Raw genomic sequence first — 13862 nt, 5'->3', positions numbered from 1 at the left:
TACTTTTAAATGTCTCAAAAAAAAAAAACAATCAGAAAAAAACTCAAACTTGGCTAGAAATCTCTCGCCCAAAATTGCCTTTTACTAACAAAGACTGTTTTTTTAACAAAGACCACTTTGCTTATTGTTCTGTTTGTTCGCTCATAAGCACAACTATGACTGTCTTAGTACAGCCAAAAGCTCCCACTAAAATGCTAGCCGATGACCTAAAGGGCATCTATGTCCCACACAAACTCTCCCTAAACGGTGCAGATAATTAAACTGTTGGCACACAATGCTCAATTACCCTAATCATCTAGCCTTTTAACAATATGGATGACCTTTCAATGCAGGACATCCACATAATTGCCGATTTTATGTTCTACTCTTTCTTGCTATGCTATGTGAAGGGCAACTATACGAAAAAAACAGTTTATTTTTTGGTTTCCTTTTCTCTGAACAGTATTTTCTCTGCCTAAATAAAATAAATATGTATTCTGGCTATGAAGGTCTCTGGTTGTCCTCAATGCACAGATCTAGGAAACAACACTTGCGCTACTGCTGGCAAAAACAGTGCAACAGTGCTACAACTGACTCTTGCACTTGAAGGTTCCACACAGAGGTTCACGTGGCTGTAATGTTGGTTTGCTCGAGGCAGTAAACGGGCTATTTTAAGCTTCTTTCATCTGATGATGGAGGGAAACGATGTTCCCACAACCATACAGAGCCACATGGGATGACATCATTGACCCTCCACTGAGGGCAGGCTGCTCCTGTTCCAACCAGCATGAAGACTGAAAACATAGCCAAAAATTGCTCTATTTATCACAGTCTAAAAACCGTAAAATCCACCCATTCTTTGAAAAAAGCAAAGATACTCTATATATTAATATATACTATTTATAAATTTACATTAAATATATATATATACACACACACACACATAAATCTATCATAAAAATATTAAATAAAACATAAGATATACATTAAAATTTCATGTTTTTTGAAGCCGTGGCCACAGCGAAATCTCATGATTTCTCTCTTCATAACTCTATATTAAACCTTAAAAACATACTGATTTGCTTGTGTTTAGTCATATTTTTTTCTGCTATAATATAACAAGCCACTCGGGATGGGTAAAATAATATCAGCCAATGATATTACAGCATCCATGCTAAACTTTTTACAATCCAATCAAATCTTGACTGGTGAAGCAAGTCCATCCCTATATAATTTCCCACCAAAAATTTGTTTCATTCAGATATGTGTCTGATAAATGCGTGTGGTCTTTAAGGGAGAAAAAGAATGAAATTCAACATAAAATCACTTTATAACCACATTTGCTACAGCACAAAACAGCAGTGATGTAAAAGTCATCTGCTGATGACCATGTCGCACGCTGTGCCCCATGATGTCTTTCTGTCACATCCAGTGATGACTTCAGAAAGAAAGCTAATCCAGTAGAGCCTCAGTACCACACAGAAGAGAACAAAATGCTTTTTGTTTTTATTATTCAGGCAGTGCTCCCACAGAGATGGGCTCTGCTGCTTCATAACCCCACTGTGCAACGGGGGCCCTGTGGCGTTTTCTTCTGACTCAGTGAACATGCCACATCCTGTCACATTTTTAAATACACGTCTGTAAAATAATATCAGCCAATGATATTACAGCATCCATGCTAAACTTTTTACAATCCAATCAAATCTTGACTGGTGAAGCAAGTCCATCCCTATATAATTTCCCACCAAAAATTTGTTTCATTCAGATATGTGTCTGATAAATGCGTGTGGTCTTTAAGGGAGAAAAAGAATGAAATTCAACATAAAATCACTTTATAACCACATTTGCTACAGCACAAAACAGCAGTGATGTAAAAGTCATCTGCTGATGACCATGTCGCACGCTGTGCCCCATGATGTCTTTCTGTCACATCCAGTGATGACTTCAGAAAGAAAGCTAATCCAGTAGAGCCTCAGTACCACACAGAAGAGAACAAAATGCTTTTTGTTTTTATTATTCAGGCAGTGCTCCCACAGAGATGGGCTCTGCTGCTTCATAACCCCACTGTGCAACGGGGGCCCTGTGGCGTTTTCTTCTGACTCAGTGAACATGCCACATCCTGTCACATTTTTAAATACACGTCTTATTGTACCGGCGCACTAAAAGGCACAGATTTACAGAACAGCAATGTAACCTCTGACACCTAGATGTAGGCACTGACACGAAGTTATTATTAGAAATATACACTTCCCTAAAAAATACAAACTTGCAAACATGCATGACTGCAATAAAATATACTTATATTTTAATATAAGTAAATAATTGTACAATAGTAATTTATCCTTGTGTACCACCCTAAAACGAATCTAGTAACTCTAGTAACATGCTTATTTATTTACTGAATTGTCAACAGACAGGATACTTTTTGTATGGCTGTTATTTGAAGTGTGAACAGGAAATCCAGTGGGTAAGCAGCAGATGTATGAGACTAACAGGCAGGGAATGAGCTTCCTCACAGCTCACAGGTGGGGTCAGGGGTCAAGCTTTGATTGACACCTTCATAGAAAAGAACAGAAATAAACAGAAGAGTGCGTGGGCAATCTGCCAGCTCCTTCTCGACACCAATCCCCATCCACCTTCAAAGGCATTGTGATATTTCCGTCCCCTTCGCCGAGCTCTCCCCGCATGGATCGGGAAAAATCCACCTTGAGCGTGCAGGTGGAAAGAGAAGCTTTGATTAGAGGCAAAGACTCCAGACACCAGATTTGCAAGTCCAACATGAAGCGAATGAGGAATAAAGAAAGAAAGGGCATCTTCCTGTCAGTAATGAACACCGCTAAGAGCTTGGAGTTTTCACAGAATCACAGCGGAAGGACCACAACGGTGTTTAATACCAAGATCTAATGAGCTTTGCACCTCTAACGGCACAAGCGACGGAGGAACGCATTAAACAGCAACCCCGCTGCCAGCGGGATAAACATAGGGGCTTATTAAAACGGCCATTTGTGTTTCCATCCACAGGAGCGCCTCTGAGGGGGCTGATGAGATGATAGAATGAGGGACTATTAGGACCAGCACTAGAGCAGTTAAGTGTCCATTAAGAAAATGGCAGGAAACGGAGAACGAAGAGGCCGGCGTGAGGAGCATCTTGAAGATACCGCCTCGCTGTCAATCAACGGGCTGGAATCCCTCTCGGTCTCGCACGGATGCAAGGGAGGAAGACAGACACAGGCATTAGTTACAGGGATTTGGAGAGGCATAATCTTTCATGATTCACTCCCTTCCCACCACGATCAAAAGTGACTGGGTTTGAAGAGGCCACTATTCGCCGTGGGCTCTTCTATTGCACGTAAAGAGGATATATTATTATGAAATGGGTTTATGGAAGATAAATACATTTAAATTAAATGACCCTAATGTGAACAAATTAAGAATAGGAGGGTTAAGATAAGATGACTTTGGACCACTTTGCCAATGCTGATATCATGCCAGACACACATTTGGACTTGATTAACATAATCCTGGGTTATCTGGTTTCATTTTCCTGGGTAGATTTTATGAGGTTAATAACAATAACAGAACGTGAGGAGCAAGTAGCATGTTTTAAGTGCTTGTTCGTTTGTACCAATAATCTTCACCTCTTCTGCAGCTCTCAAATCAAATACTGTATAATGCAGGTCGGACGGCATTATGATTGGTTACACGAACCAATGACTTTTGTTTGATATTGAATTACGATACTGATGTCCAACCTGAGGTGCAAGCTTGATTTGAGCATAACTTGATTTGAGAGATGCAGCAGAAGTAAGTCTTAATGCCCATTTTCACATATTTTGTCCCATCCATTGCTAGGGTTATCACTGCTATACTGCTATTTCGAGAGTGAATCCCGCATAAATATGCGGATGTCATTCCCAAAACTTTGCAAAGTGTGTGCGACCGAAAAACAAAAGTTCTGCATTTTGAATGGATTAGAAAGCTCGCTCCCTTTATAATCACTAAAAAGCTGTCACTCTTTGTTCATCGCGATCTCACAAAGTTCTGTTATGACCAATGCATCTTTCTACACTGCGCGATCAATCAGTTATTTAAGCTACATTGTGTATACACTCCGTATGTTATAATGAGAGGATTTGAATGTATAACTCAGAACGGAACAAAAACTGGTGTGGAGATAAAACCAGTATGAAAATGTTTTCATTTGAGTAATGCCTTTAAGTGTTTTTCTTCATTGAATATGTACAATTTTTCATGAGGTAACACCTCATTTATTTGATTATTCAACCCTTAATATTAATCTATACATTAGGTTACAGTGATAAAATTAAATTTAATGGTTAGATCAGGTAGAAATAGCTCCCTAAAATAACATTTGCAGGTTAGCAGCACTTCTTAATAGTGTACCATAGATTCTACAATGTTTTTTTTTTCTCATCATGCTCATTTTGCGGCCACCCTCTTTTGAGGCAGTGCCCCAGCCTGCCATGATGAATAGAATATAATTTGAGATTGATGAATAGAATTTAAAATAGTAATCTTTTGTAACATTATAAATGTCTTTACTGTCATTTTTGATCAATTCAAATGCCCTTGCTGAATGAAAATAATTTTCTAACAGTAATGTAAGCACACTTTCAGCTAATTCTACATTGGCAATATCAACTCATGAATTACTAAAGACCACATTTGCATTCCTCATTACATTTCAACAAGACAAAACCGTAATAAATGAGAATGCGTTTGCCGCTGAGTCATAAGAATTTATATACAATCAATTAAATAGCACGAGTCACATTCAAGCACCACAGACAGGAGGCGTTCATTGATGTAATTAACCTTGATGTATTACAAACAGCATCAGCATGAACACAAACACATGAAGACACACTCGCACCTACTGTCCTTGTATTGTGTGCAAATAGGCCAACAGGCCTCTGGAGAGCTCAGCTCCTGGCTGTCAGTTGCCATAGTCTCCAACTCAGCTGACAGCCCTGGATTGCTCCCTCTAGCTTTAACCAAGTCTGCCACACTGTTCTGGAGACCAGTGAGAAGACAGCACACCTCTTTTTTTTTACTATTTTCCAAGAGCTTCCCCAGGTGCATTCATTTCATCTTCGCAAAGTAATCTTCTCTGACCCCTTTTAGCCCACTCAAACAGTTTTGAAATGAAAGCAAATTGTGCTGTGCCCCGAAAAATAGAAATGATATGAACGTGGTACATACCGCCCCTGTGATAGCTTTTGTACCTTTTTTCTGAAAGTGTAAGGACACACAATTTGATGATGAGCCTATATGGTATTGGGCAATATTATTGTGCTTCTTCACATACAGACACTACATATAATTCTGTTTTTAGTTGCCTATGTTGTGAATTAGTCTATTGACATGAGAATATGTAGCGACATTTGAACACTGCAACATAATTCAATCTGCTGGACTTTTGCTAGGCCTAATCAAACTAAAATGCGTAATACACATCAAAATAATAATTGAACATTTGTGTAGGGTATAGGCCAAGCTAACAGACTCATTTACATATTTGTGTAGGGTTATGTCTAAGCTAAAATGCTAATTTGAACATAAGTGCGGGGTACAGCTAAGCTAAGCGTCTAAATTCAACATCTGCAAAGTGTACTATAGGCTAAGCTAAAAGGCTAATTTGACCAATTACGCAGGGTATAGGCTAAGCTAAAATGTTAATTTAAACATTTGTGAGGGACCTAGCAAAGCTAAAAGTCTAATTTTAACATTTGTGAAGGGTATGGGCTTAGCTAACAGGCTATTTTAAACATTCCGTATAGGCTTAGCCAACATGTGGTTAGCCAGGAAAACCAAAGCTAACTTAAAAAAAAAACAATAACAAAAAATGAGAAAGGTTGTATGTATTTAATAATATTTTATTTATTCATTTATTTGCACAATCGTGTTATTTACTGTTCTTTGTACATTTAAAATGTACATCAGACATTTTTTCAGACACTGAATAGCACCCATTAAAAGTTCTTTCAGCCAATGGCTCAATTCAATGACAACATTTTTCCTGGCACTTATACGTAAATAAATCGTAGGTTTTAATGGTGCATTCTGGGAACTTCTAGGGAAAGCTTTAGTGCACTGGAACGATTTTGACAACGGAACAGTCCTAGAAAAGGTCAACTCCCTGGGAAGTGCACTTGGCATTGAGACAACCATAAACGGGAGATAAAGGATTCTCAGTGTAAATGACAAGAATTCTTTACTTTTCTTTGCGCAAGTACACAATCACTAACACCTGAAACCTCTAATAAACTCAGACACACACACACACACACACACACACACACACAGAAACACTGCTGAAGCTTGCAGCACAAATGAAAGTACTGAACTGAACCAACTTTCATATTTTGGTCGGAGAGATTCCCATGGGTGGTCTGTTCCCAGGGTCAGTTATCTGCTGGTTCCACATAAGCTAGTTTTTTTGCCCAATGTTTTCTTACAGCTGGGCAACGAGTTCAGTTCACACAGAATTAATCAAACGCGCCGCCCATTTAGAATTCATGATGCAAGTTTCCATACTAAAAACTATCAATAATACACAGCCAAAGCCACCACGGACTTCACATGTCACCTAATGCCACTAAATTCACAGTGTGACCCTGAGAAGTAGGTTTCTCTGATGGCTACTGTGCCCTTATATGGTAAAACAGGAAGTAGCTTTGACAAGAACTAGAGTGCGGACCATTCAAGTCTTTTTCCTACTCTGTACTTTTAAGGGAAAATCATTTTGTACATGGCTTTTTTAGGTGGCAGAGGGATCAAACTAAATTCCAGGGACTGAACTGCAGTCATATTTAAGAGTAGTAGACAGTTAGTATCTTGCACACACCATTAGATGATGCACACATTCATTTATTCCCGTTTTAGAAAGAAATGGATACTACTTTTCAAAAAATCTTGTTTAAAATCATGTCTTATTTTACTTGGAGTGGGTTGCGTAACGGGGGCAGCCATATTGAAATCATAAGACCAGTGCTGTTATTGTTAACTAGTAATTGAAATAAAGCTGAAATAAAATAAAAAGATTTTAAACTTAAAAATCTTAAACAAAAATTTGAAATGTTGACTAGTTGGCAACTAACTGAAATAACTCCGTTAAAGTTGAAGTACTAAAATTGCTAAACTGAAATAAAACAGAAATAAAAATAAAGTTAAATTGTAATATTAAAAACTAATGAAAATGACAAAAATATATAACAAAATAACAAAAAAAATAAAATATAAATATAAAAAAACTAATTCAACAAAATATTAATAAATAATAATAATAATAGCATATATAATAATACTAAAATAACATTGCACAAGACCAGTATTCTGGAAACCAGCAAAATACTGTTCCGTTTTTCTTGGTGATAATTTTGAATATTATTATTATTGTATTATTAATTGTAATAAATTATAACTATAAAATAACTTAAGTGACAACTAATTACAATTTCTTTTAATTTCTTTAGTTTTGAGAGATTGGCGTAGGGTGTACTGATAATCAGTTATGATGTTTTATGATGTCTTTAATAATCGGTTTCATTCGCCTTCACAAGACTCTCTGTTGTTGACCACCAGTGTGTGAACTCTTGAAAGGGTAAAGCTGTGTTTGTGTTCACTGAAGTACATAAGCTGTGTCTGGAGAACTCAAAATCCCCAGTGTTGTGCGGTAAACTGCAGTGCAGAGCTCAGATATGCCTCAAGGGCAGACACACATGGGACTGACAATGTTTCAGTACAACTGAATTTGCAGACACGGACACACACTTCAATCTGTCCTCCCTCCTCAGCAGCAGGAAACCTCATAATGCATGATGACACCTGAGCCCAACGTTGCTCCTGCCCTGAAGTAAACACACACAAACACAAAAGCTGAAATCAATGCGTCCTCCTCTACTCCCTAAAGCAAAGGATCTTCATAATGCATCGATAATGCATGAAGCTCCACAGGCTCAGAGCAGGGGGTGGGACACTGAATCCTCCCCCTGGGCTTCTCCTAGATTACAGACACAAGGATTTCAGTCTTTCCCTGGAAAGCATAGGTCTACAGCTCTGTTCCTGGCTATTGCTTATCACCTGGAGATACACATCACTCAGTAATGATCAATACCTCTGAAACTAATCAAAACTGAAACTATACGAATAAATTCTATCACACAGTACCTTTTGAGCTTTGTAAATACTTCTCTGCGTTAAGAAGTATTTCTATAAAAGACTTCACCAGACTTTCAGAAACAGTCTGGTCAAGCTCAGATATTTCAACTTTATTAATTATTTACAAAATGGCAAGAAATTTAACAGGGTGGAACCTAAAAATAAAAAGCTAAAGTTAGACATTGTGCTGTGAGGGACCTTACATCAGGATGTCAGCTAAAAGTTCCTTGTGCTATCGTTGAGCATCTTTTAAAATTGTGATCATATAAAATTGATTTCTGTAATTTTATGAAACGGTATAGAATGTTTTAAAGTTAAGTAAACCAATTAAACTACAAAACATCAAAGAATTAATTCAATCTGTTGCTAATACAGATGTTTGTGCTGTTGTTTTCTCATCATAATGATGTCACTTCCTTGGAGGATGATGTCACTAAAAATTGTTAATAAGGCATATTACAAGAAAATAACAAGATGGAAATTATATTAAAGATGTGGCAAAAATGGCAACATCAACACAAACCGAATTAGTTAAATAATTTAATAATTATTAAATAGCAAGAAGGGACAATAATAATAGTAATTATTATTATTATTATATAAAAAGGTATATATATTATTATTATGCAGTAGTAAATGTAGCAAAATGAGACAAAGACACAGAGGAAATATCGTGATGTAGTTTTATTAAAAGTCTATTTACAGAAATGAAGAGTCGTGTTCATTCTGTCGTCTTTCGCTATGTTCCCATAGAGCACGTCTCCAATGAGTTGCCGAACCGCTACTGTGTCACTGATATCTGTAAGGTGCACAAACACACACACCCAGAGTTTTATGCTCGTTTGGTGATGATTCTCAGCTTTCCAGCAGGATGCAAAACACTGAAGACAGTGTAGAAACAAACCAAAGCTTATTTCAAGCCTGCATGTGTGTGTATGTGGGTGTGAATAGAAAGCACTGCGTAAATTCATTATAAATTAAAAAAATGGGCACGAACGGAGACCTTTTTGTTGTCAGAATCTATTTTAGACTCATCTAAGATATTTTGGAAATGCCACAAAGAACATTCATCAGAGCTCCAAAAGCCTCAATATTAATTCATGCCTACTAATGCTTTTTAAAATATCCCTTTGAATACATTTGCATAATATAGTTATTTTACAGATTCAGTAAAATTCAACTAAAACAAACTCTCCAATCTACTACTTAATATTTAATCAACCCTAATTTTGAAAGGTTCCATCTGGGAATCAAAAAGTCAGCAATTAACCTGGAAATAAAAGCTGTCTTGAAAAGAAAAACACATCTGTTAAACATTACGAAAGTATAAATAACTAATTAAATAAATAAGTAATATAAGAAATAAAATAATAAGAAAAAAAGAATATAAAAGAATATGAGAAAAAAAAATCTAACTACCCATTTATAAAAGCTGTCTTGAAAAGAAAAACACATCTGTTAAACATTACGAAAGTATAAATTACTAATTAAATAAATAAGTAATATAAGAAATAAAATAATAAGAAAAAAATCTAACATATTACCCATTTATTGGTAAAAACATTGGCCTTATGGATCTCATTTGGCATGAATCTCCACCTACAGTTTATCCCCAAAAACATCACGAATCGTCACCCACTATACCTCTCCATCTTTTGTGATTCCTCTCACCTGCAGGCGTCCAGGGTGGCTGCGTCCCGTGGCGCTGATGGGAGTGGAAAGTTCTACAGGTGATCTACTGACAATTCGTAAATTAAAGATCAGAGACTCGGCCAGATTGTTTCCATAATGACCCACGCAATCTACCAAGATCAAATTAGCAACTAGTTCAGTTAAGGCAGTTAAGACATGCTTTTTTGGGTGTTAAATAATAGCTCAAATGCCAGTAAACTGACTACTGCAAACCTTAGAATATCACGCTGATTTATTGAAATGCTCTCCTCCCATAAATATCGTTTCTGAAAGGGAAACTCCTACAAATGCATATGGAATAAGGTCAGCCGCAAAAATAACCATGTCCATGTCTTTTCATTGTTAATTTTTTACTGCATGTAATAACCTTAAAAAAGTTTTTTTTAACTCCAGGGTTTGCCCTGATGCAAGTTGTTAGTAAATACAGCCCTATATTACTACATGTCAAAATATTATTATATTAAACAATAATATTTATTATAAAATAATAAATATTATAATATATAATATTGTCTATTTTTTATTGTAAACACACACACACACACACATACATATATATACATATATATATATATTCACATTCAATACCATTTATCATAATAACAATTTTATATTAATATTAAATAAACTGCATCATCAACCAGTAATTAACATAATAAGGATTATGACAATAATAGCAAATAACAATGCATTTCAATATATTTGATTTTATAATACGGATATCTCCAGTCCTGGATTATGATTGGTCAATACAGTAATATAGTAGCAGTATAGAAATATAGTAAAAGTTATTATATAAATATATATATATATATATATATTTATTTTTTTCATTTTTTAAATATTTTATATTCAAAATAAAATAATAAATGTTTAATGAAAATGTATTCTTGTTCTTTACTGCCTACATATACATGTAAAGTAAATAAATGTAAAGGTTACTGTTCCTTACCAGAAATCAGTCTTATAGTTTAGAAATGACCAAGACATGTCAATATAACATCAAAAATGAACGTGGTTGAGTAGTTTACATTGATAGCTACTTGAGTTACCACCTGTTGCTTAATGTTTGAATTGGACACAAACGATAGTATCAAATATGGACATTTATGCAAAAGCTTTGTTTACTACACTAGCTAATATAAAAACTATCGATCAACACTTTTCAAGCTGAGAAGCCTGAATGAATGTTTATTCAATCAAACTACACCTCTGCATTTTTGTTTGCACTTTCAAATGGAAATGACCAATCAGGAATTCACCGTGGTTGTACGGACAAGGCCACGTAACGTTTCACACGGCGTCTGATCTGTTTAGCATTAGAATATGTTTTTCTCCGGAGAGGCCTTGCTTGAAAGCGCAGCACCTCTCCTCGACATTCCCATCATACAGCAGACTCACAGAGACTGGGGCTGCATTTTAATGAGCGCACGTGTATGAGCTGATAAAACACTATCCGTACTGTGTGAGGCTTTGTTGTACATGAGTCAGTGCCCTTCAATGTCAACATGAATGCAAGTCATGATGTTTCTGTGAGCAACACATCTATCAATTTAATCCTCTTAATGCAACAATTTCAATTCATCACCGATGTGCAGCACAAAATTAGAAAAAGAGAGAGGGGAAAAAAGGTGATAAAAAGAACAGGAAGGTACAAGCAGAAGTGAAAGAGAGAAGTACAGAAATGCTAAGTGATATTTTCCACCCTGCAGATGTCTTGTATTAACATATTAAAATGAAGAGAAAAGCAGTCTTCTTGTTCGTAGTTTTAAGCATTACTTGTATTATGCAGTTTTTAAAGAAACATATTCATTACATTTAAGCACATTTAGTGCTCACATTCACATAATACCCTTAGTTTTTTTTTTTAGAAAAGATTAATGTAATACAATTTTTATGATTGTTAAAAATAGAATAAATACTATTTTTAATATTTTTATTTTTAAAAAGTCGAAAATACAGTAAAAACAGTAGTATTTTAAAATAGTATTACAATTTAATTATAAAATGAATAAATGTTTTTAATATTTGAATATATTTTAAAATGTAATTTATTCTCGTGATGGCAAAGCTGAATTTCCAGCAGCCATTTCTTCAGTTTTCAGTGTCACATGATCCTTTAGAAATCATTCTGTGCTGAACTGGTGCTCAATTATTATCAAATTATTTTTTTTGGTTTAAATGTGAATATGGTCCTAAAATGCTGACGGATAAAAAGACTGATAAAGACTGTAAGAGAAGCTCACCGGCACAGAATGCGTTCACATTTTCATCAAACTGGAAGCGGACCACCATACGTGCATGATCGATGATGTAAGTTTGGCCGTCCCAGGCACAGGCCACCACTTCCTCTCTCCCATCACACTGAATAAATACACAAAAACACAACAAACTATAATACACATCAGGTAGTGCAGGTTTTTGTATTTTTCTGGTAGCTAAACATTTATGAAACATGTACATAGAAAAGCTCTAGCATCATTTCTTTGCAGATGAAACTTGGTTTGATATTTTGTATGCAATGCAATAAACATATTTTTAAGTGTCATTTAACATCGACTTGGATAGTTTTTGGCGCCATCATCACACTTACAGTGACATCCAGCTTCTGGAGGGCAAAAAGCTGGTGGTCCACTTGCACAGACCACAAGAGCTTCTCAGAGCTGTCCATGAGCTTCTCAGAGCTGTCCATGAGCTTCAGCGTTCCTGGAACACCACCATTCAACGAAAAACAACCACAACAGCTAATGAAAAACAACAACAGCTAACCAATCAATAACATCAATCCACTGCTGTTCAAACAAAACAACACTAGGGTTAAATTTGTGCTGTGTAACTGAGTGGCCGCGAAGAACAAGCCTACACTTTTAGAGTAAAAAGCCAATCTTCATACACACCCAGAGTATGAAGACACCCAGAGCCCAGAGTGACCAAAAAACACAGCGTGTGCTTTGGTCTGTCACACTGGGCTCATGTTCTCCCTACATCAGATAACCTCTGACATGTGGTGGTGGACTAATATCTGGACTCACCGTCTAGTGTGCAAAGAGCAAACAAGCCACCTTTAGACGAATCATCCTTAGAACCTACAGAGAACGAAAACAACATCCTTCATTAAGTTTGTTGAAACTGTGAAAATGATTTGTGATTAGCGATGGACCGATATTAAAATAAAATACATCTAAAATACATCTTAATATAAATACATTATATACACAATTTTATATTTCATTTTTACATTTTATTAAAATAAACTAAATTATTATATTATTTAATTTATATAATTTGCCAAGTAAATAAAAAATAACATAAAAAACTAAAGTCAGTTGTTTGAATTTAGACATCACAACATTATAATGTACAGAATTAAAATGGATATTAATTTTGAGATTTGCTAAAGAATAAGGATTTTTCAATATAAAATTATGTTATACATCAAATAATGACTAATAAAATTAAACTTAAATCTCAATAACGTTCAATAACGAACATGGTACCAATACATTGTGAATCGTTATTTATGATGTGAAAATGTTGGGAGAGCAAGTAAAAATCTGAACTACTAGTGACTGAATCTTATTATTTAATCTGCATACTTTATTCTGCCAGCTGCAAAGTTTATAAAGATATGCATGCTGCGAGTGACACAGTACAGTACCTCTGCAAATGCTGCCTATCAAATGAGTGGACACGTTCTTGTTATGGATGCGTCCGGTGGTAAGATGAAGGACAACGTCTCTGGAAGGACATGCACAAGCTGAGTTATTCCAAAAGCCAGTTCTGCTCTGAATTATTTAGCACTGCTATAACATTAAAGGGTTAGTTCACCCAAAAATGAAAATTAGGCTGCATTTTACTCACCCCCGAGGCATCCTAGGTGTATATGTCTTTCTTCTTTCAGACGAATCCAGTCGGAGTTATATTAAAAATTGTCTTTGATCTTTCAAGCTGTTTAATGCCACTCAGCGGGTGTTGCATTGCTTCAGTCCAAAATAAGTTAAATAAAAAGC

The 13862-nt window shown here is 35.7% G+C and overlaps 1 protein-coding gene across 1 annotated transcript in view; it reads right to left on the bottom strand.

Moving 5' to 3' along the window:
* Window positions 1-645: 645 nt before the first annotated feature.
* The window catches only part of itfg2 (integrin alpha FG-GAP repeat containing 2), a 17376-nt gene continuing 4159 nt past the window's right edge, over window positions 646-13862 (bottom strand). Inside the window, exons 7-13 of the mRNA XM_016558768.1 lie at window positions 13511-13590; window positions 12885-12938; window positions 12446-12558; window positions 12099-12216; window positions 9832-9962; window positions 4878-5013; window positions 646-773 (exon numbers count right to left, since the gene is read on the bottom strand). Of these exons, the coding sequence (XP_016414254.1) occupies window positions 646-773; window positions 4878-5013; window positions 9832-9962; window positions 12099-12216; window positions 12446-12558; window positions 12885-12938; window positions 13511-13590 (760 nt within the window). The remainder of the gene's footprint in view (window positions 774-4877; window positions 5014-9831; window positions 9963-12098; window positions 12217-12445; window positions 12559-12884; window positions 12939-13510; window positions 13591-13862) is intronic.

Source organism: Sinocyclocheilus rhinocerous, unplaced genomic scaffold (genome assembly GCF_001515625.1).
Source record: "Sinocyclocheilus rhinocerous isolate Xijiao unplaced genomic scaffold, SAMN03320098_v1.1 scaffold258, whole genome shotgun sequence".
NCBI lineage: Eukaryota > Metazoa > Chordata > Actinopteri > Cypriniformes > Cyprinidae > Sinocyclocheilus > Sinocyclocheilus rhinocerous.
Note: the sequence above shows the minus strand (reverse complement) of the source record. Positions and strands in the feature narration are given on the sequence as shown.